Source organism: Phyllobates terribilis, unplaced genomic scaffold (assembly GCF_046119375.1).
Source record: "Phyllobates terribilis strain yellow unplaced genomic scaffold, ASM4611937v1 Scaffold_2__4_contigs__length_985480577, whole genome shotgun sequence".
Lineage (NCBI taxonomy): Eukaryota > Metazoa > Chordata > Amphibia > Anura > Dendrobatidae > Phyllobates > Phyllobates terribilis.
Window position 1 is genome coordinate 951,528,516 of NW_027362762.1, and position 24,480 is coordinate 951,552,995.

Sequence of the window (24,480 nt, forward strand, 5' to 3'; positions counted from 1 at the left end):
GCTGTGAATAAAATACGGCGATAAGAGATTTGCAAATCGCTGCATTCTTTGCAGACCATCATTATTCCCCAACTTAGCAGAATAGGGAGTGCAGCTCCGGAGAGACATGGGAGAGCCAAATAAATGACCTTCTATTAAGAGCAGAGGATGGTGTCAGCAGGCAGGGAGCACATGTAGGTTGTGTCCCTCCACAGCTTTCCTCACTATGTCTCAGTAAGGCTATGTGCCCACGATGCAGAAATGTTCCGGATTTTTTCCTGAGCGTTTCTGCATCTCCCTGGCAGAAAAAACGCATGCGGATTGTACATGCGGATTGTACATGCGTTTTTCTGCCAGGGACAAGCATATGTCCTGCGTTTTTCACATGCGATTTCGCATGCGGGTTATCAAGCACTTTTCCAAGCGATTTTAGCATCACTTGGAAAGTGCTTGACAACTTGGTCACTGTGATGAAATGCCGGCCGGTGGGTGCAGCTCTTTGGCGCCCCCTTACCTCTCAGGTGAGTCAAGGTACTGCACCTAGAGTAAGTAGTGCCAGGAAGCTGCTACCAGCGGGGGAAAACACGGTGGTGTGTTGTCCCTTACACGTCACCAATCCGTGACGCCACGATACAGGCACAACTCTCTGGCGCCCCCTTGCCTCTCAGGTCAGTCAAGGTACTGCACCTAGAGTGAGTGGTCGCCGGAGAGGCCGTCCTGTAGCCCACTGGGTATTCGAGGCCCTCTGCAGTGAGGGCAGTATATATGTTTCCCTGGCTGCGCCAGTAATATATATCCACACCTCCGACTGTCACTGCCAGCCTTCCTCAAATCCCCCAGATGGTATGCTGCCACCAGTTCTCGTTTGATACAAGCCCGGTCCGTTAATAGACTTGTATCGGGTCAGGAACCAACCCAGTAGCGTTTCAGCCAAGCGTTTCCGGACCAATGGATTCGTATATGCAGAGTAAAGGATACAGCCCACGATTAATTTATGATTTAATCGATTATAAGAATACACTAGATTACAAGGCTATACAATTAACTATACAACGGTATTTGGCCAGAATAAGAGATATAACAATTAGAAATACAAAACACAGGACTAACCATGATAAATCAGTTACCGTTCTTGTGGTGCAAGGGAGGATTTGCTATCCCACAGGTTCAAGCTTAGTTGCAGTCATCCAGGCCTCAGTAGCACATGGCAAAGGTGCTCCTCCCACTCAGAGACCTGGACCCGACGTTGGGAGTTGTTCACATAATCTCCTGGGTCCAAACTGAGGGGGTTTCTGGCTGTCGGCTATACTAAAGTCCTGTCACTCCCACTCTCGGTGATGTCAGTTTACTAAGCCCCGCCCCCCTACCAATGCCTGTTTTGGCTCCATTTGGGAAAAGTACCCATAACTTTGCATAGGGTGATCTCATCGTATCACCAGAGGTCTCGTCGTGATCCCACTCTTCTGGGGAAGCCATTGACTCTAAACATGCCTCCCCTGGGACCTTGTATATGGTTCTTCTAAATATCTAGCTTTCCAGGGCCCTCATGGATTTATAAGTCCCATGATTATGTCCGCGGGCACCTTCCCCACATGATACATTTTATTTGGGTTCCCTAACTTGTATCGTGTGGTTATGAATTGATAGTGTATCTGTAGCTTTTGGTGGCCATTTTCCACAAAGAAAGCACATGGTTCCTTGGCACAATGGAGAGGTTTGCAGGCTTGCACAAATGGTTTGCTTCTGGTTTCAAGTGACATCAAGGTGTTAATTACCCCCTAGGGTCTCGCTGACTCTGTCCTGCTTGGACACAACAGAGCTGGCCCATCTATTTACCATATCAAAGAAGTTCATTGAGACTGATCTCCAGAGGTGGGGGCAAATTGCTCTGTTTACCAGGGGCTGGAGAATTGTGACATGGTAGGAGCTGTGTGAGGGATTTTTAGAAATGACAATAGGGAATATCTTCAGGTATGACGTATCATACCTAAGATGGCGGCTAACTTTCATGACACCTCCCCTTATAAGATGGCGCGAGGGGGTAACACATTCCTGTGTTCTCCCATGCGTCCTTCTGCACCCTCCCCTTGCCGGGATAACCCGTCAGCGTTACCGTGGTCACGGCCTCTTCTGTGGCGAATGGAGAAGTGATACATACTGCTGGAGAGCGAGGCTCCAGCGTAGCAACCTTCCATTCGACCCAGAGACCGTGTGTAACCCGCTGAGGGGGTTGTGGTCCGTCTCCACAGTGAGATGGCTCCCGTACAAGTAGGGCCCATACAATTGCCAGGCATTTCTTTTCCACCATGGAGTAGGCCACCTCCCGTGGCAGTAGCTTCCTGCTCAGGTACAAGACAGGATGTTCCTGGCCTGTCGTGTTGACCTGACTTAGCACAGCACCGAGGCCAAAGTCACTGGCGTCGGTCTGTACCACAAACGGCCAGTTGAAGTCGGCAGCTTGAAGTACAGGGGAGCTACTTAGGGCGGTCTTGAGTGCCCTGAAGGCTCTCTCGCAGGCGACAGTCCAGTCGACTGCGACAGGCAGCTTCTTCTTGGTGAGGTCCGTCATGGGCTTGGCCAAGGTGCTATAGTGTGGAACGAACCTCCTGTAGTACCCGGCAGTCCCTAAGAAGGACAGCACCTGCTTTTTGGTCCTGGGGGTGGGCCAGGATGCGATGGCATCCACTTTTCCAGGTTCTGGCTTCAGAACACCCCCGCCTACCCAGTGACCCAGGTAGAGGACCTCACTCATGCCCAGCTGGCACTTTTCCGACTTGATGGTCAAGCCTGCCCGGTGGATCCGACCGAGCACCTGCCGCAGGTGCTCTAGGTGATCCTCCCAGGTGGGACTGAAGACTGCAATATCGTCCAAGTACGCAGCCGCGTACCCTCCAAGTCCCTCAAGCAGCGTATTGACCATCCGCTGAAAAGTGGCAGGGGCATTCCTCATGCCGAATGGCATCACCGTGGACACGTATAGTCCGAAAGGGGTGATAAAAGCAGAGCGTTCCCTTGCCGCGGGGGTCAGGGGAATCTGCCAGTATCCCCAGCTCAGATCCATGATGGTCAGGTACTTGGCCCCGGCCATACGATCGAGCAGGTCATCGATGCGTGGTATGGGAAACGCATCGGGGACCGTCACCGCGTTGAGCCCCCGGTAGTCCACGCAGAACCGCGTAGTTCGGTCCTTTTTAGGAACGAGGACTACAGGTGAGGCCCACTGTTGGATCACCCCCAGCTTCAGCATCTCGTCTATCTCAGGTTTTCCTGCACCTCGAAAGAGACCCGATATGCTGAACGCCAGATCGGGGGGGTGATCGTCGGTGACCAAGTCGTGGACAGCCATCTCAGTCCTTCCGGGCAGGCTGCTGAACAGCTCCCTGACGGAGTGCAGGGTGGCCTCCAGCTGGGACCGTTGGTCCTCCGTGAGCTGGTGGCCAACCCTCACATCTCTACCTCTCCCTCCTCGGGAAGGTTGCACACTGGGTGGGCATAAGCTTCCCGCTCATGATGAGCCTTCATCATGTTCACGTGGAAGGCCTTCCTCCTTCCACGGGCGTGGTCTAGGGTGACCAGATAGGTGACAGCATTGAGTTTCTGGTGCACAAGGTATGGACCTTCCCAGGCTGCCTGAAGCTTGTTCTGTGGTAAGGGGACCAGTACCCACACTTTTTGACCCACCTGGTAGGTCCTCTCATAAGCATTCTGGCCGTACCACCGCTTCTGGTCGGCCTGGGTCTGGGCCATATTGTCCTGCTCCAGCTTTGCCAAGGCCATCATCCTGTCCCGGTGGCGCGCGACATACTCGATGACCGACACCTCCGAGGTGGCTAAATCCCCTTCCCATGCTTCCTTCACCAGAGCAAGGGGTCCCCGTACACGTCGCCCGTACAGGAGCTCAAAGGGGGAGAACCCCTTTGAGGCCTGTGGAGCCTCCCGGTAAGCAAATAGCAGGTGCGAGAGAAGACGTTCCCAGTCACTCCCGTAGGAGTCTGCGAACATCTTAAGCATCTGTTTCAAGGTGCCATTGAACCGCTCACACAGGCCATTAGTCTGTGGGTGATACTGGCTGACCACCAGGTGTTGCACCTGTATTTGCTTACATAGGGACTCCATCAGCTCCGACATGAACTGGGTCCCCTGATCGGTGAGCATTTCCTGGGGAAATCCTACTCTGGAGAAAATCTCCAATAAAGCGGTTGCCACTTTGTCGGCCTTAGTGGACAACAAAACTACCGCTTCCGGGTACCTGGTGGCGCAGTCTACTACAGTCAGTATGAAGCGTTTCCCGCGGGGGCCAGTGGGCAGGGGTCCCACGAGATCCACAGCCAACCTCGAGAAAGGCTCTCCAATGATTGGCAGAGGTATCAGTGGGGCTTTGGAGCGCCGCCCCGACTTCCCCACCCTCTGACAGGTGACACACGACTTGCAGTAGGCCGTCGCCTTGGCTCCCATCCCAGGCCAGTAGAAATGCTGAGCTATCCTGGCCTTGGTTTTAGCGATCCCCAGGTGTGCGGCCATCGGAAACTCGTATGCGAGCCGCAACAATTCCGCCCTGAACGGATAGGGTACCACTAACTGTCGGTCCCTGGGCCACGCCTCCGGTGAACCCTGCTGGACCGTCATCCGGTACAGCCGTCCCTGGTCCCAGACCACATGCTCGCCGTCTGAGTCCTGGGGAGGCTGTGCCGCCCGCTCCTTGAGCGCTTTCAGGCTGTCGTCGGCTTCCAACGCTGCCCGAAACTCCTGACACGATGGGGCAAGAATCGAAGAAACTGCCACATCTTCCGTCAGCGCCTCCGGACAGGTCTCCTGGCCGCTGTCTGACCCGGCAGCCACTTGGTCAGAAATGGGGAAGCCTTCGGACCTTTGCGAGGCAACTTGGGCTCCCGTGCTCCCACTCCTGGTGACAGCGGCTATGACCGCTGTGACCGTGGGTAGTGCCCGCTTCCCCTGGGTTTCTGACCAAGCCACCAGATCAGGCAGGCTTCCTAGGCCTGTCGACATCCCGGACGTGGGGAACTCCTGCTCTGGGGTCTTACCTGGCGGTTCCTCTCCTGGGACGCCCCCACCCCCCATGGCTCACTCTCCCCCCTGCAGAGGCCCTAGACTCAGCGGCCTGGATTCTCCTGGAAGCCCTACACTGCCGGTAGCAACCTTCCTCTCCATCCCTGAGCCTCCCTCTACAGGATCCTGCCCCCCTCCTCCCTCACCGGAGAACAAGAGGTCCCTGTGCGCTGGCTGAGCACCTCTGGGGGCATCCTCACCTTCCTCACCTGCTCTCACTAACAATCCTGTTTGTGTTGTGTCTGTGTTACACTCAGGTTCCACTCCCTCCTCCTCCGCAGGAGACACACTCCATACACATTATTGGCGTTAGAAGCAGATAAATCAAGACATTCTGGGGGAGCCGAACTTGGGGATTCAGTGGGTACATACTGCGACACTAGCCGCCCCAAGTCGGACCCTAATAAAACATTTGCGGGAATATTTAGTGTTACTCCCGCATCCCCCTCCCAACACCCCAATCCAAATACACCATGGCAACGGGAAGTGCCGGCTCCACGCCTCCAATCCCGGAGACGGAAAGGGTCTTTCCCGGTACAAAGTCTTGAGGGGACACCACCTCAGGCCATACCAGGGTTCGTTCAGTGCCAGTGTCCCGCAGTCCCATGACCGCAGAACGGCCTATGGTGACGGGTTGGATATTGTCCAGGGACCTACCACCACCCCCTCCCACACACAGAACATTGGGCTCTCTCTGGGACTGGGATGGGGCCTTTTGGCGCTGCGGACACTCAGCCCTAAAGTGTCCTGGCTTGTTGCAATGATGACAACGTCTTACGTCTGTTCCTTGCCTGGAGAGGGCAACAGGGGGACACCCCCTTGTGTTCTGGGGGCTGGGGAAACGGGCAGGATTGGGCTTACCCCCTCTCCAGGTGCTGCTGGCAGACTTCTTCAGCTCAGGCGCCCTGTTATTGGCATACTCATCTGCCAGGGTGGCTGTAGCAGAAGCCCCCGTTGGTTTGCGGTCACGGAGGAACTGTCGGAGGTCCTCTGGGCAGTTCCACAAGAACTGCTCCGTGACTAATAGTTCCTGGACCTCCTGGCAGGTAGTAAGCGCTAGACCCGAGGTCCAGTGCTCTGCGGCTCTCCACAGCGCCCGCATATGATCGGTCCAGGGTTCCTTGGGGCCACGCAGCAGGCTCCGGAACTTCTGGTGGTACGACTCCGGAGTGAGGTTGTACTGCAGGATCAGGGCCCACTTGATGCTGTCGTAGTCCTGTACGTCCCCGGCAGGTAAGTCCCCCAAGGCATCCAGGGACTTACCCCTCAAACGGGGGGTCAGGTATCTTGCCCACGGATCCCGGGCCAGTTGGTGTTGAAGGCTGGTCCTTTCGAATGCCAACAGAAAGGAGTCCAGGTCTCCATCTTTCTCAAGCAGGGGGAAGTCCTCAGCTTGGACTTTACAGGTCTTCGCCTCCTGCTGTGCTGGAGGTGCTGGAAGGAATCCACACTGAGCCAGGTCCAGGTGATGCTTACGCTCCGCACCTTGTTCTGCACGCTCCGCAGCTCATTCTTCCATGAGGAGCCGAAAAGTGGCGGTGTCCCCAGACCGCTGACTGGCCAGGGCCGCCTGCAGGAGGGCATCCATGCTGGACAGGCTGTGGTGGGCAGGTGGTGGGCAATCCACTGCGGGACCAGATACTGGGGACTGGCTCCCTGAGGTGCCCGAGCTGAGCTCCTCCCCGCCATGAGTAACATTGTCCTCCCCTGCCTGCTCACCGACCAAAGCATTGGTCTTCTCCTTCACCTTGTTCCTGGTGCCTTCCGCCATCTTGGTAACCTTGGGTCACTGACACCGCTGCAACCCTGAGTTTGCACACACCTTGTTATAATTTTACTCTGACCGTCTAGTGTTGGGCTGACCTTAAGACTGCAGCAGTGGAAATTACCACTGACAGTCTTTAGTGTCTGTGAGTAGGGATCCCACGTACACTATACTCTGCAATCCCACCGCTCTGCCACCAATATGATGAAATGCCGGCCGGTGGGTGCAGCTCTCTGGCGCCCCCTTACCTCTCAGGTGAGTCAAGGTACTGCACCTAGAGTAAGTAGTGCCAGGAAGCTGCTACCAGCGGGGGAAAACACGGTGGTGTGTTGTCCCTTACACGTCACCAATCCGTGACGCCACGATACAGGCACAACTCTCTGGCGCCCCCTTGCCTCTCAGGTCAGTCAAGGTACTGCACCTAGAGTGAGTGGTCGCCGGAGAGGCCGTCCTGTAGCCCACTGGGTATTCGAGGCCCTCTGCAGTGAGGGCGGTATATATTTCCCTGGCTGCGCCAGTAATATATATCCACACCTCCGACCGTCACTGCCAGCCTTCCTCAAATCCCCCAGATGGTATGCTGCCACCAGTTCTCGTTTGATACAAGCCCGGTCCGTTAATAGACTTGTATCGGGTCAGGAACCAACCCAGTAGCGTTTCAGCCAAGCGTTTCCGGACCAATGGATTCGTATATGCAGAGTAAAGGATACAGCCCACGATTAATTTATGATTTAATCGATTATAAGAATACACTAGATTACAAGGCTATACAATTAACTATACAACGGTATTTGGCCAGAATAAGAGATATAACAATTAGAAATACAAAACACAGGACTAACCACGATAAATCAGTTACCGTTCTTGTGGTGCAAGGGAGGATTTGCTATCCCACAGGTTCAAGCTTAGTTGCAGTCATCCAGGCCTCAGTAGCACATGGCAAAGGTGCTCCTCCCACTCAGAGACCTGGACCCGACGTTGGGAGTTGTTCACATCATCTCCTGGGTCCAAACTGAGGGGGTTTCTGGCTGTCGGCTATACTAAAGTCCTGTCACGCCCACTCTTAGTGATGTCAGTTTACTAAGCCCCGCCCCCCTACCAATGCCAGTTTTGGCTCCATTTGGGAAAAGTACCCATAACTTTCCCTGGGGAGATCTCATCGTATCACCAGAGGTCTCGTCGTGATCCCACTCTTCTGGGGAAGCCATTGACTCTAAACATGCCTCCCCTGGGACCTTGTATATGGTTCTTCTAAATATCTAGCTTTCCAGGGCCCTCATGGATTTATAAGTCCCGTGATTGTGTCCACGGGCACCTTACCCACATGATATATTTTATTTGGGTTCCCTAACTTGTATCGTGTGGTTATGAATTGATAGTGTATCTGTAACTTTTGGTGGCCATTTTCCACAAAGAAAGCACATGGTTCCTTGGGACAATGGAGAGGTTTGCAGGCTTGCACAAATGGTTTGCTTCTGGTTTCAAGTGACATCAAGGTGTTAATTACCCCCTAGGGTCTCGCTGACTCTGTCCTGCTTGGACACAACAGAGCTGGCCCATCTATTTACCATATCCAAGAAGTTCCTTGAGACTGATCTCCAGAGGTGGGGGCGAATTGCTCTGTTTACCAGGGGCTGGAGAATTGTGACATGGTAGGAGCTGTGTGAGGGATTTTTAGAAATGACAATAGGGAATATCTTCAGGTATGACGTATCATACCTAAGATGGCGGCTAACTTTCATGACAGTCACACTGTATAAATCCATGCAAACGGCATGGATTTATATAGTGTGACCAAGTTAATAGTAAAAGAATGGTAAAAAATAAACATTATACTCGCCTTCTGATGGCCCCCGGTCTCCTTGTCCGGTGTGTTGGGCGGCTCGCGGTGGTCTAAAAGGACCTTCCATGACGTCATGTGACAGGTCACGCGACCGTCAACGTCACATGACTAAATGACTTTATGGAAGGTCCTTTTAGACCATCGCGAGCCACCGCGGAGCCAGGGCGCATCGCTAAGGAGACCGGGGGCCATCAGAAGGTAAGTATATGTATGTTTTTTAATTAAATTCTTTTTTTTTTTACAGGTACTATGGTACCCGGGTCTGGAGGAGAGTCTCCCCTTCTCCAGACCCGGGTACCATCCGCACATTGAATCGCTTAATATCTTCATGTGCACATGTAGTCATGCGGATATTATGCAAGTCAATGGCAGCGAAACCGCTGCGATTACGCAAAATTAATGGTAGTGCTGCGGATTTTTCAGCAATCATAATTCGCAGCGCAAATCTCCGCAGCCTGTGCACAGCACATGCGGATTATCATTGGGGAACATTGCGGACCTTCCACCAAGCATTTTTTAAGTGTTTCCACGGCGGTATTGCTGCTGCGGAAACGCTTAAAAAACTCATCGTGGGCACACAGCCTTATATTACCAGGTACATGTGTCCGTGTGATGGCCTTCAGTAATAAAAACTTGCACCTCTTTCCTAACAGGTGTAAATGGCACGAGGACAATGACATGTGGTACTGCGCACTCGCCAGCTGCAAGAAGATCACGTAAGTGATTACCGCTTGTACTCTCATTTTATTATTTGTTCGAGCTTTTAAAAACAAAGAATAATTTAAATCTTATAGAAAGGTAAATCTCTGCTGATTGGTCTTCGCATCGTCCTACATGACCGGATGTCAGGGAAAATTATTCTCCAGGAGAAAAAAAACCTGACAAGAATTAGGATTAACGGCAGTGAGATATTTGGAGAAGATGTAAATAAAGAAATTAGTCTTCTCTCTCTCTGGACCCTCTTCTTAATTGATCTGCCAGAGGAGGAAGGGGACTGATTCTGGTCAGAGGGGAAAGGGGACTGTCGGGGAAATATTGAAAGTCTGTCATAGATACTGACCATTCCTCCCAAACCTCTCTTCACCCTCCTCCCTCATTCCCCTTTTGCCCAGCACAAAGCCCCAATTAACACAGCCATGAGTAAGAGCTTACACAAACAAATGGCAGCCAAGAGGTGCCACCAAGCTACTTAGAATGCCAGCATCTTGTCCCTGAAAGACGCAGGGGGTAATTAGTCGCAGGATTGCAATAATTTGCGTATAACTGTTGGAGCTTGCTTCCTGAGCTTCAAAGAAGAAATCTATAGACACGCCGAATCCAATATGAAATATTGTGAGTTCCATACGTCCGGCAATTATGGGACCTATATTTTTTAGTGGCAGAATCAGCCCAGGAATGTATCCATAGTTTTCATGGCTATAAGCAGAATCGGGGAGCTGTAGCGCAAAAACCCCAGAATAGCAGACTGCAGCTATGCGATGTGTGGTCTCTAAATGATGGTAAAATCATAACGGAAAAAATGGCATCGTTTGAAAGCTTCTGCGATCAACAAGCGATGAGTTATTGCAGAAGTTGGCGTTTTTAAGAAAAATGTGCAGGCTGGAGACCGGCCCACATGATTTCACCACAAGGGGCGTGTGGACAGATCTCCCCTTAGATATAAGAGAACCCATGGACAGTAGACCATTGCCAGGGGGGTATAAGGATTATAAGCAAGGATCGCGTTCGATAACGCTCAAGTCAAACTGGGGAGCCCCTCCTCCACCTATATTGAATTGTTGCAGCGATCTTTATAGTGTAAGTTATCTTCTTTTATCCTGTTTTTTAAGTAACTGCTTATGTATTTTAATGTCTTCTTTATAACATCCTTGTATGTATTTTTCTTAAACGCTGCCTCCCTTTTGGATTAAATATAAAATGTAATAGTTCGGTTTCTCTTGTCCTGTAATCGTTCCCTCCCCTGAAGCCATATATGCTACCAAAGCGCAGGCGTCCGGCCAGGCCTATAATATATTTGAAACTCGGCCGGTGTGGCAGACAATAATAATAATTGGGCTATCGTGAAGCTGACAGTGACCGTACAGAGGGCGTAAACACGGATTCCATGCTTTGGAACCCAGAGGTGTGACACCATACACTCACTGGTCGCTTGCTGATAGCTACGTAGTGAGTAGTCTGGATCGTGTGCTCGCGATTCCGGATGAAATACTGACAGCGTGACAGCAACAGCGAGATATTGCGTGATCTCCCCGCTGTTGTTGCTGTGGTGATGCCTGACAGGGACGGATTCTGGCCGGGGAAAGGGGGAGGGGGGAGGCCGATTCTGGCCAGAGGAAGGGAACATCAGCTGCAAATTGAAGCAAAAAATGATAGAAATGTTTCTGATTTATGTTAGCAACATTGTAGAATAGTTTAAAGGGGTTGTCCGGCCTTTAGCTACAAGTCTGTAGTCAATCTGTGACTGTACAATTGGGAATCCTCACATTGCGCACTCTGTGAGGATTTGCCGGGAGCAGGCGGTCATGATGGATAAAATGCACTTTCCCATCTTATGACACTGATAGGTCATCAGTAAAGATGAGCGAATCGATTAGAAGGACCTTGATACTTCGTCCAGGTCAGTAGTCTCTGGCCATCTGGATGGTAGCCTTGCAGCCGACGCCTAACTTTATCGCCTGCAATCAGAAAGGGCTCCGCTCGCTGCTGTTTAACCACTTAAATGCCGCTATCTAACACAGACAGAGGCATTTAAATGACTATGGCTTGCGCACCCGTCAGTGTCAGGATCGCAGGGCGCTGATGGGTTGACTCGACACCCATGGGACTCCTTATGGCTTTCCTGTAGCTGCCATCTTTTTATTCCTTCCCCCGCTTCTCCCAAAAAATGAAATAAAAAGCTGTCCAAATGTTGTATTTACCCAAAAGTGTTAACAATAAAAACGCCAGCTTGTGACCCACAAAAATCAAGAATCCTCACTCAGGTCCTTCAACAGAAAAAAAAATAGTTTACGGATCTGAAAGAATTATGTTAGTCGCCATTTTTCTTTTTCTGAAATACACAGCAATACCCCGACCGCATCACCTGGGATCAGAGAAATCTCCGATCCCGGCACTTACGCCTCTCGTCTCCACAATCGGGCTGATCTTGCTGATGTAGATCTGTTATTTCTTTGTCTTCTGCCTTCTGTTCTGTAGCTACTGTATCAGCCGAGCGCTGGCCTCCGTGTATGATGTGGTCCTTACATCCGCTCACTTACCCAATCTGCTGGCGAACGAGACCAAGAAGTCTGAAACCAGTAAAACTGTTATCCTCGATGCGAAGAGATTTCAGGTCAGTGTCGTTACGGATTAACATTGATAGAAAACATCTGCTGAATTGCGATGGCAAAAAAACGAAACTGTAAAGCACCGCAGGTGAAATAATCCCACATATCTAATGTGTGTGTATATATAATATATATAGATTACAGCGATGCCATTGTGAATGCAGCCTATCCATTCACTAGAGAGCGGTGACATCACTGAGAATGCAGCCTATCCATTCACTAGAGAGCGGTGACATCACTGAGAATGCAGCCTATCCATTCACTAGAGAGCGGTGACATCACTGAGAATGCAGCCTATCCATTCACTAGAGAGCGGTGACATCACTGAGAATGCAGCCTATCCATTCACTAGAGAGCGGTGACATCACTGAGAATGCAGCCTATCCATTCACTAGAGAGCGGTGACATCACTGAGAATGCAGCCTATCCATTCACTAGAGAGCAGTGACATCACTGAGAATGCGACCTGTCCATTCACTAGAGCGGTGACATCACTGAGAATGCAGCCTATCCATTCACTAGAGCGGTGACATCACTGAGAATGCAGCCTATCCATTCACTAGAGATCAGAGGTGACATCACTGAGAATGCAGTCTATCCATTCACTAGAGATCAGAGGTGACATCACTGAGAATGCAGCCTATCCATTCACTAGAGATCAGAGGTGACATCACTGAGAATGCAGCCTATCCATTCACTAGAGAGCAGTGACATCACTGAGAATGCAGCCTATCCATTCACTAGAGAGCAGTGACATCTCTGAGAATGCAGCCTATCCATTCACTAGAGAGCGGTGACATCTCTGAGAATGCAGCCTATCCATTCACTAGAGAGCGGTGACATCACTGAGAATGCAGCCTATCCATTCACTAGAGATCAGAGGTGACATCACTGAGAATGCAGCCTATCCATTCACTAGAGATCAGAGGTGACATCACTGAGAATGCAGCCTATCCATTCACTAGAGAGCGGTGACATCACTGAGAATGCAGCCTATCCATTCACTAGAGAGCGGTGACATCACTGAGAATGCAGCCTATCCATTCACTAGAGAGCGGTGACATCACTGAGAATGCAGCCTATCCATTCACTAGAGAGCGGTGACATCACTGAGAATGCAGCCTATCCATTCACTAGATAGCGGTGACATCACTGAGAATGCAGCCTATCCATTCACTAGAGAGCGGTGACATCACTGAGGAATGCAGCCTATCCATTCACTAGAGAGCGGTGACATCACTGAGAATGCAGCCTATCCATTCACTAGAGAGCGGTGACATCACTGAGAATGCAGCCTATCCATTCACTAGAGAGCGGTGACATCACTGAGAATGCAGCCTATCCATTCACTAGAGAGCGGTGACATCACTGAGAATGCAGCCTATCCATTCACTAGAGAGTGGTGACATCACTGAGAATGCAGCCTATCCATTCACTAGATAGCGGTGACATCACTGAGAATGCAGCCTATGCATTCACTAGACAACGGTGACATCACTGAGACTGCAGCCTATCCATTCACTAGAGAGCGGTAACATCACTGAGAATGCAGCCTATCCATTCACTAGAGAGCGGTGACATCACTGAGAATGCAGCCTATCCATTCACTAGAGAGCGGTGACATCACTGAGAATGCAGCCTATCCATTCACTAGAGAGAGGTGACATCACTGAGAATGCAGCCTATCCATTCACTAGAGAGAGGTGACATCACTGAGAATGCAGCCTATCCATTCACTAGAGAGCGGTGACATCACTGAGAATGCAGCCTATCCATTCACTAGAGAGCGGTGACATCACTGAGAATGCAGCCTATCCATTCACTAGATAGCGGTGACATCACTGAGAATGCAGCCTATCCATTCACTAGAGAGCGGTGACATCACTGAGAATGCAGCCTATCCATTCACTAGAGAGCGGTGACATCACTGAGAATGCAGCCTATCCATTCACTAGAGAGAGGTGACATCACTGAGAATGCAGCCTATCCATTCACTAGAGAGAGGTGACATCACTGAGAATGCAGCCTATCCATTCACTAGAGAGCGGTGACATCACTGAGAATGCAGCCTATCCATTCACTAGAGAGCGGTGACATCACTGATAATGCAGCCTATCCATTCACTAGAGAGCGGTGACATCACTGAGAATGCGGCCTATCCATTCACTAGAGAGAGGTGACATCACTGAGAATGCAGCCTATCCATTCACTAGAGAGCGGTGACATCACTGAGAATGCAGCCTATCCATTCACTAGAGAGCGGTGACATCACTGAGAATGCAGCCTATCCATTCACTAGAGAGCGGTGACATCACTGAGAATGCGGCCTATCCATTCACTAGAGAGCGGTGACATCACTGAGAATGCGGCCTATCCATTCACTAGAGAGCGGTAACATCACTGAGAATGCAGCCTATCCATTCACTAGAGAGCAGTGACATCACTGAGAATGCGGCCTATCCATTCACTAGAGAGCGGTGATTTTCTCTGTTTAGTACATTGCTCCCCTCCTCCACTCTATATCATCATCATTGTCTCATTGTTTGATATTTTGCAGAAAAAATCGGATCATCAGTTTGTCGGTGAGAATGAAGACCTTCTAGGCGCCGCCGGAGGTATTTCAGATGTCACATTATTATCCTATATGATTAGACGGCTTCTGCCCAGAGGAGGAGGAGGATGTAATCGACTTCTTCTTTTCATCTTTTTCAGGAGAAAGTTTTCAGGGAATGAGGGGGGTGACCCCGGCCCCCATCAGCAAAGCCCGAGGGCGAGGAATACTGCGGCTGTTGGCGGATTCGGCAGCCTCTTGTTAAGGGCCACTTTACATTGTTTTTTTTTTTCCACTCTCGTTGAATATTCTGGAAGCTCTTGTTGTTTCGTATGTTATACATGATGACGGCCACAGGTTCTCTCGGAGTTGGACATCCACTTTAATTTGTCTAGAGAGCGGACAGAAGCTTTATTACATCCGTGTTGAAGGTTTGTTTAAAGAGAAGACAAAACACTTTAAAAAGTTACGTTGGTCTGAAAGGGCATGTCCATCATGCATGGTTACAGGGGTACATGTAGCCTTTAGGCACTTAGCGGCTGATTCTGGTGCTCCTCAGGGGCGGGGTTTTTCCTAATTATTGTGATTTCTCGTTAATAAATATATAGGGGTTACTGTGTGGGTTTTTTTTTTGATGCAGAGATAATCACAGAGCTTGATATACAGATATCCACTTTTTAAGGCTCAAGCCAGATGAATCCTGAGGTGGAGCGCGTTCAACTTTTTGGATTATTATGGAAAATTTAAAGGGTTTTTTTCCTCAACAGTCAAGAGTGAAACCCCAAGAGAAAAGGCGGCCTCCCTGAGGAGTCCTGGCCTCCCTGAGGAGTCCTGGCCTCCCGCTCTCCACATTAATGACTCTTGCATGAGGTCTAAGGATGTTTAAGTTAGTGAAGAGAAGGGCATGGGTTAAACTTTAAAGAGGGCAAAAAAAAAAATAATTATGCGCTTTCTTATGATGTCTACTAAATTTCCGATCCACTCGACATCGAAACTGGAAGATCTTTACAAACATATTTGTTTTTGTTCCACTTTTAGGGTGTTTTATTTATTTTTATATATATATATATATATATATATATATATATATATATATATATATATATATATATATATATATATATATATATAAAAATTTTTTTTTTTTTTTTTTTAGCTATTTCACAACTTTTCAAAAATTCTTCCAGTTGCCCTGGGCAACAGACAGCAGTTAAGCTTCACACTGCGGTCAGACATGTGACCTGACACCTTAAAGGGGAAGTAGAAAAACATGGCCACTTGCTTCCAGAAACAGCACCTCCACCAGTCTCCTGGTTGTGTCTGGTATGACGGCTGAGCTGCAACACCACTGACAGCTTGGAGGAAATAATCATGGACACTCCTCCGAGGCTGGAAACCTGATTGATCAAAACGTCCATAAATGTAAACAATGAAAAACTTTATTATAAAAATTCATACAGACGGCTGAAGGGATAAAGACACGTACAAACAGTTCACATGTGAGAGAATCAACACAGCGGGAAGGAGTATACATATATGTTCCAATTCTATCTAGTCTCCCATGTAAAGGTACAGTTAGACCTGTGTATATGTATATATACACGACCACTCCAGGGCTTCAAACTGATCATATGGTCCTAAATAAAGGCCATGGAGGCTAGAACACAGTGGAGCACATAACAAAACTTGATGGTTAAATACCTGCTTCACGTGCCTGCCACTGGAGAGTCCACAACCTGTGCGTCAACCCTGACGCGCGTTTTGTCACGAGTCTTTGTCAAGGGGCCTATACTGAGCATGTAAGAGGACTGTAGATAAAGCTGTCAGTGCATGGACATATTGACACCCCCGTGCCTGTCTTTCCTCCTGTGAAAGCTAGCCCGTAGCCGGCGTTCATAGATTGTGATTTTTGCTATACAGTGAAGGAAATAAGTATTTGATCCCTTGCTGTTTTTGTAAGTTTGCCCACTGACAAAGATATGAACAGTCTATAATTTTAAGGGTAGGTTAATTTTGACATAGAGTGCTAGACTATCCCAAAAAAAAAAATCAAGAAAATCACATTGTATAAATTAGACAAATTTATTTGCATTTTGCAGTGAGAAATAAGTACACTGATCAAAAAAAATAAAGGGAACACTTAAACAACAGAATGTAACGCCAAGTGAATCAAACTTCTGTGAAATCAAACTGTCCACTTAGGAAGCAACACTGATTGACAATCAATTTCACATGCTGGTGTGCAAATGGAATAGACAATAGATGGAAATTATTGGCAATTATCAAGACCCCCTCAATAGAGGAGTGGTTCTGCAGGTGGGGACCACAGACCACATCTCAGTACCAATGCTTTCTGGCTGATGTTTTGGTCACTTTTGAATGTTGGTTGTGCTTTCACACTTGTGGTAGCATGAGACGGACTCTACAACCCACAGAAGTTGCTCAGGTAGTGCAGCTCAGCCAGGATGGCACATCAATACGAGCTGTGGCAAGGAGGTTTGTTGTGTCTGTCAGCGTAGTGGCCAGAGGCTGGAGGCGCTACCAGGAGACGTGGAGGGGGCCGTAGGAGGGCAACAACCCAGCAGCAGGACCTCTACCTCCGCCTTAGTGCAAGGAGGAGCACTGCCAGAGCCCTGCAAAATGACCTCCAGCAGGCCACAAATGTGCATGTGTCTGCACAAATGGTTAGAAACCGACTCCATGAGGGTGGTATGAGGGCCCGACATCCACAGATGGGAGTTGTGCTCACAGCCCAACACCTTGCAGGACACTTGGCATTTGCCACAGAACACCAGGATTGGCAAAGTCGCCACTGGCGCCCTGTGCTCTTCACAGATGAAAGCAGGTTCACACTGAGCACATGAGACAGACGTGACAGAGTCTGGAGACTCCGTGGAGAGCGATCTGCTGCCTGCAACATCCTTCAGCTGACCAGTTTGGCAGTGGGTCAGTAATGGTGTGGGGTGGCATTTCTTTGGAGGTCCACACAGCCCTCCATGTGCTCGCCAGAGGTAGCCTGACTGCCATTAGGTACCGAGATGAGATCCTCAGACCCCTTGTGAGACCATATGCTGGTGCGGTTGGTCCTGGGTTCCTCCTAATGTAGGACAATGCCAGACCTCATGTGGCTGGAGTGTGTCAGCAGTTCCTGCAAGATGAAGGCATTGAAGCTATGGACTGGCCCACCCGTTCCCCAGACCTGAATCCGATTGAGCACATCTGGGACATCATGTCTCGCTCCATCCACCAACGTCACGTTGCACCACAGACTGTCCAGGAGTTGGATGCTTTAGTCCAGATCTGGGAGGAGATCCCACAGGAGACCATCCGCAACCTCATCAGGAGCATGCCCAGGCATTGTAGGGAGGTCATACAGGCACGTGGAGGCCACACACAATACTGAGCCTCATCAGGAGCATGCCCAGGCGTTGTAGGGAGGTCATAAAGGCACGTGGAGGCCACACACAATACTGAGCCTCATCAGGAGCATGTCCAGGCGTTGTAGTGAGGTCATACAGGCACGTGGAGGCCACACACAATACTCAGCCTCATCAGGAGCATGCCCAGGCGTTGTAGGGAGGTCATACAGGCACGTGGAGGCCACACACAATATTGAGCCTCATCAGGAGCATGCCCAGGCGTATGGAGGTCATACAGTCACGTGGAGGCCACACACAATACTGAGCCTCATCAGGAGCATGCCCAGGCGTTGTAGGGAGGTCATACAGGCACGTGGAGGCCACACACAATACTGAGCCTCATCAGGAGCATGCCCAGGCATTGTAGGGAGGTCATACAGTCACGTGGAGGCCACACACAATACTGAGCCTCATCAGGAGCATGCCCAGGCGTTGTAGGGAGGTCATACAGTCACGTGGAGGCCTCACACAATACTCAGCCTTATCAGGAGCATGCCCAGGCGTTGTAGGGAGGTCATACAGTCACGTGGAGGCCACACACAATACTGAGCCTCATTGTGACTTGTTTTACAGACATTACATCAAAATTGGATCAGCCTGTAGTGTGTTTTTCCACTTTAATTTTGGGGGGTGACTCCAAATCCAGGCCTCCATTGGTTAATACATTTGATTTCCATTGATGATTTTTGTGTGATTTTGTTGTCAGCACATTCAAGTTTGTACAGAACAAAGTATTCAATGAGAATATTTCATTCATTCAGATCTAGGATGTGTTATTTGAGTGTTCCCTTTATTTTTTTAAGCAGTGTATTTTGGCACACAACACTTCATACTTGGTGGCAAAAGCCTTGTTGGCAGCACAGCAGTCAGACGTTGTTTGTAGTTGATGATGAGGGTTGCGCACATGTCAGGAGGAGTTTTGGTCCACTCCTCTTTGCAGATCATCTCTAAATCATTAAGATTTTGAGGCTGTTGCTTGGCAACTCGGAGCTTCAACCCCCTCCATAAGTTTTCTATGGGATTAAGGTCTGGAGACTGGCTTGACCACTCCATGACCTTAATGTGCTTCTTCTTGAGCCACTCCTTTGTTGCCTTGGCTGTATGTTTTGGGTCATTGTCTTGCTGGAAGACCCAGCCACGACCCATTTTTAATATCCTAGTGGAGGGAAGGAGGTTGTCACTCAGGATTTTACGGTACATGTCTCCATCCATTCTCCCATTGATGCAGCGAACTAGTCCTGTGCCCTTAGCAGAGAAACACGCCCAAAACAATGTTTCCCCCTCCATGCTTGACAGTGGGGATGGTGTTCTTTGGGTCATAGGCAGCATTTCTCTTCAACCAAACACGGTGAGTTGAGTTAATGCCAAAGAGCTCATTTTTTCTCTTATCTGACCACAGCACCTTCTCCAAATAACTCAGACTCATCCAGGTGTTCATTGGCAAATGTCAGACGGGCCTGCACATGTGTCGTCTTGAGCAGGGGGACCTTGCGGACACTGCAGGATTTTAAACCTTTATGGCGTAATGTGTTACCAATGGTTTTCTTGGTGACTGTGGTCCCAGCTGCCTTGAGGTGATTAACAAATTCCCCCCGTGTAGTTTTAGGCTGATCTCTCACCTTCCTCATAATCAAGGATACCCCACGAGGTGAGATTTTGCATGGTGCCCCAGATCAATGTTGATTGACAGTCATTTTGTATATCTTCCATTTTCTTACTATTGCACCAACAGTTGTCTCCTTCTCACCCAGCTTCTTACTTATGGTTTTGTAGCCCATTCCAGCTTTGTGCCGGTCTATAATCTTGTCCCTGACATCCTTAGAAAGCTCTTTGGTCTTGCCCATGTTGTAGAGGTTACAGTCTGACTGATTAATTGAGTCTGTGGACAGGAGTCTTTTATACAGGTGACTATGTAAGACCGCTGTCTTGAATGCAGGTAAGGAGTTGATTTAGGACATCTAACTGGTCTGTAGGAGCCAGAACTCATAATGGTTTGTAGGGGATCAAATACTTATTTCTCACTGCAAAATGCATCTAATTTATACAATGTGATTTTCTTTTGGATATTCTACCTCTCATTATTAAAATTAACCTACCCTTAAAATTATAGACTGTTCATGTCTTTGTCAGTGGGCAAACTTACAAAAACAGCAAGGGATCAAATACTTATTTCCTTCATAGCAGTGCTGTAGTCCTGCTATGTATAGCTTGGACAATCGCCGCTTCAAGTCCCCTAAGGCAGGGTTCCCCAACTCCAGTCCTCAAGGCCCACCAACAGGTCATGTTTTCAGGATTTCCTTAGTATTGCACAGGTGGTGGAATTATTGCCTGTGCAGGTGATACAATTATCACCTGAGCAATACTAAGGAAATCCTGAAAACATGACCTGTGGGTGGGCCTTGAGGACCGGAGTTGGGGAACCCTGCCCTAAAGGGATTTAAATAGTGATTTTTTTTTAGTTATTTTAAAAGTATGAATAAACACCTTCAAATCTTCCCTTTTTTGTCCCTTTAAAAAAAAAAAAAAAAAAAATGCACTTTTGGTTTCGCTGTGTTCAGGAATGTCCAATCTACCAAAATATCGAATAAATGAATCCTACCGATGAATGACAATGAAAAAAAAAAAAAAACAGCCAGAATTTGTGTTTTTTGGCTGCAACATTGCCTCTTACTGCATTTTATTGCAATCAAAACATCGTATTTATTGATACCATTTTGGGGTAAATACATCAGCTCAGGGCACAAAAAAAAATAAGCAGTCACCCAGCCCCAGATCACGAAAAATGTAAACTTTACAGGTCTCCAAAAGTTTCTCATCACTTGCATAGTTTTTTTTTTTTTTAAGTTTTGCATCTGTGTACTTGTACTGACCCTGGAGAATCATATTGCCTGGTCAGTTTTACCATATAGTGAACATTGCCAAAAAAAAGTGCAATTCCGCAATTGTTATTTTTATTTACTATTTCACCTCAATTGGAATTTTTTCCCCCTATTTTCCAGTACACTGTGGTAAGTACAATCCGTCCTGCAAAAAACAAGCCCTGATATGGCTATGAGGACAGAAAAAAAATTACGGAACTTGAAAGAAAGGGAGGAAAAAAATGTAAAAATTGCCTGGGGATGAAGAGGTAAAAGGGGTGGTTTGGAGAAAAATGTAATAAAAAATAATTAAAAAAAAAACACGTTACAAATCTTTCAATAAGCTCGCCTTATCTAGACGGCAATTATTAGATGTTAAAATTATTCAACCCAAAATCCATTCTAAACAGAACAGACTGGGTTGTGTCAGTACGGACAGCTCCACAATCATGACCGCTTCGAAGGTTGTAGTTGTAAAACCAGCCTGACGGGCGAGTGTGACCATATCGCAAAGAACATCTCGGCTGTGTCTGATTGGAGCATCTCGAGGAGGGATGAGGTGCAGGAGGAGGAGGAGAGGCAAGATGGGAGGGATGAGGTACAGGAGGAGGAGGAGGAGAGGCGAGATGGGAGGGATGAGGTGCAGGAGGAGGAGGAGAGGCGAGATGGGAGGGATGAGGTGCAGGAGGAAATGTGAGATGGGAGGGATGAGGTGCAGGAGGAGGAGATGGGAGGGATGAGGTGCAGGAGGAGATGGGAGGAATGAGGTGCAGGAGGAGATGGGAGGAATGAGGTGCAGGAGGAGGAGGAGATGTGAGTGTAGCGCCCCGAGGGTTCGGTCGCTACAGAGGTATTGCACCTCAACCAGAGGTGTGGTATTCCACTCCCGGGTGAGGATAGAGTGTGGACCAGGGCTCGTTAAGCTGCATGCATCACACACACCCCATTTCCGGGGGACAGCTCAACGGTGCTCCCATTAGTACAGTAATGCAGTCACGACTGACCATGTCCCTGGTTTGAGTGGGGAGGGGGGAGGAAAACCCAGTGATGTAGGAGCAGGAGGGGACGGTTTCTGGGCATAGGTAGGAGCCCATTGGTTGCAAGTCACCTGGGCTCATACACAGAGAGGGAGGTATATAAGGTGGGCACCATCTTAGTTCTGGGTGAGTTCAGTCAGTGGAGTGAGAGAAGGAGTTCAGCCAGAGAGGGCTGACAGGGAGCTGTGGCTCAGTCTGGGCCCAGCTCCACGAGGCAGGCCTAGGGTGAAGGCCAGAGCCAGAGGAGAGGAACGCCCGCACCATCACCCCCACCATCTACTACACTGCCCTGGGGTTGCACTCTTCCCGTGGGGAGTTACACTACCTCAGCTGCATACACCATCAGCCCCATCGGCCTGCCTTGCAGCGGCGGTTCGCCCTGACCGCAATCCACGGGTGGCGTAGTCGGACATTAAACCACAAAAACCCCATAAATTGACTGCCACTGGTTTGACCACCCTGAGCCACGGGACCGGGTCGCCGCCACGGTGACTACAACCCCCAGCATCCCACAAAAGGGCCCGGTTCCGAGTTCCCCACGCGGCCCAGGGGGCGCGTCAACTTTTGGCGTAGTCTACAGGATCGTTACCAACCCGCCACAAACGGGTATTGCGCGCCTGAAGAGAAAGAAACTGTTTAATCGAAATGGACTGTGTTGAAAAATGGCGCCCGCCCCAGCAGAACGGATGCCATAATGTGCGCGCCAAAAGACAGCAGGAAGCCTCCTCCCATCGTGGGCCAGGTCCCAGAATGGCGCCAAAGAAGGAGCCCGCCCCCAACAGCCATGAGTGCGATTGTAGAGATGTCTATCAGCGTGGGGGGGCTGCCCCTGAAAGTGATTGTCAGCAGATGGCCCCAGGAGCACCCCCAATGGGGGCGGACAGGAAAGAAAACCGTGGGGCAGGGTGCGGTCTGGATCAGTCTGGACATACCGCACCCGGGAATGGAAGGAGCAACGAACCCCACCAGCACCCTGGCCCGTAGCCTGTTGCAGGCTGAACCACCGTGCAGCCTAACAGAGTTGCTGGCACAGCTCCCCAGAGACCCGGAGTGTGCGCGAGCTGCGCTGGAGGATTTGGACCGGAGGATGGTCCGGGCTCAGCGGGATGTGTTTGCCGGGTGGAAGGAGGAGTTGGCCCGGCGGCCTGTAACCTACCAGCAGGAGACATCACCAGGGCCGAGCAGCACGCCCGTCTCCGAGGGCGGTGAAGGTGGACCGGTGGCTGAAGACGCCGCCGCGGAGGAGGCCACAAGGACCGAGGCAGGTAACGGGGACATCATCACCCCAAGCCCTGAGGCCGCAAGCCTGCCCCCGCCTCCCGTTGCGGGACCCGAAGCCCCGGGAACCGTACCTGCCGCCGCGCCTCTGCTACTCCCAGCTAGGCCTCAGGCGGCAAGAGCCGCGGCTACGTCCCACCCCGCACCGTGCCCTTTAACCCCGGGCGCAATAAAGAGAGAGACGTGACAGGCCGGGATGCAAGGCCTAGTGCACCCGGGCGTCGCTGCCTCACCAGCGCCCCCTACCTTGACTGCACCACTCCCGGGCACGACCAGAAGGCGACCACCGGCCTGGTCGCAAGGCCGAGTGCCCCTGGGCGCTGCTCCCCAGCCGGGGCCCCCTGCCATACCACCCCTGGGCGCGGATCTGTTCGCCCAGCACACCGGCCCGGATGGACTGCCCCTGGTGTGGCCGGCCGAGCTGACCAGCGGCCGCCCATAGAGAGTGCAACCCCCACGCGAGCCCCTGATACCGGCTCCGGAGCCTGTGGAAGTCACCCAGCCCTCACTACAGGATGTCCAGTTCGAGTGGGACCCTACTGGCGAAAACCTAATGGGGTTCTCCCAGGAAACCCGGGCGGACACAGCCCGTCGCCTGGAGTCCTGCTGTCAGCAGCTGGCGACCTTTGAGACAGAGCGGCGGGAGAGGTGTATCAGGGAGGAGCGACTCCAAGCCCGGAGCGCAGAACAGAAGCGGAGAGCCCGTCAGGATCCCCAAGCCGCCCGCGGTCCCCGAGCCACCGGGACCGTAGTAAAGTTTCAGCTGGAGCAGGGCTGGGGCTTAATTAGAGACCCGGAGGCCGCGAACGACGTCTTCGTGACAAGAAGGGACGTCGAGAGTCACCTGCCAGAGGGGCATCACGGACGTGACCTGTACCCTGGTGACGTGGTCACCTACACCCGGCACAAGGGCGTAAAGGGATTATATGCCCTCCACGTCCACCGGCTCACAGAGGAGGAGCTACAATACAACTGTGGAGAAAGTCAAGAGGGTCCGGACGGGCCTGAAGACTACCAGGAGGAGCAAGGCGCATATGGAGGACGTCGCCTGCAGTAAAGGAGAGAAAGCGCCTTTGTAAATAGTTACCCGTCAGGGTATGAGAACTGTTGTGGAGCTGTTTCTACTGAGAGAGTGGTCCCCGTTGGGACTGTTATGAGACTGTTACCTGTTTGAAAGTTGCCCTCTATATCCTTTATCTGGCTGGGGACTGAGAACAGCCATCCCTTTTCCCTATCTGGCCGAGGACTGAGAGCGGCCGCCCCTGTAAATAGTTGCGCTTCCTAAAGCGCCCCCTACTGGTTTTATAAAAAGACTGCAACGTCTACCTCGGGACAGAGAGTTCCTCACGTTTAAAAG

General features: G+C 50.3%; 1 protein-coding gene across 1 annotated transcript in view; it reads left to right on the top strand.

Annotated features, from left to right (window-relative positions):
• The window catches only part of MAEL (maelstrom spermatogenic transposon silencer), a 52,128-nt gene extending 36,983 nt beyond the window's left edge, over positions 1 to 15,145 (top strand). The window contains exons 10-13 of the mRNA XM_073670856.1: positions 9,308 to 9,370; positions 11,850 to 11,985; positions 14,538 to 14,595; positions 14,693 to 15,145. Of these exons, the coding sequence (XP_073526957.1) occupies positions 9,308 to 9,370; positions 11,850 to 11,985; positions 14,538 to 14,595; positions 14,693 to 14,796 (361 nt within the window). The 3' untranslated portion in view covers positions 14,797 to 15,145. The remainder of the gene's footprint in view (positions 1 to 9,307; positions 9,371 to 11,849; positions 11,986 to 14,537; positions 14,596 to 14,692) is intronic.
• Positions 15,146 to 24,480: the final 9,335 nt, after the last annotated feature.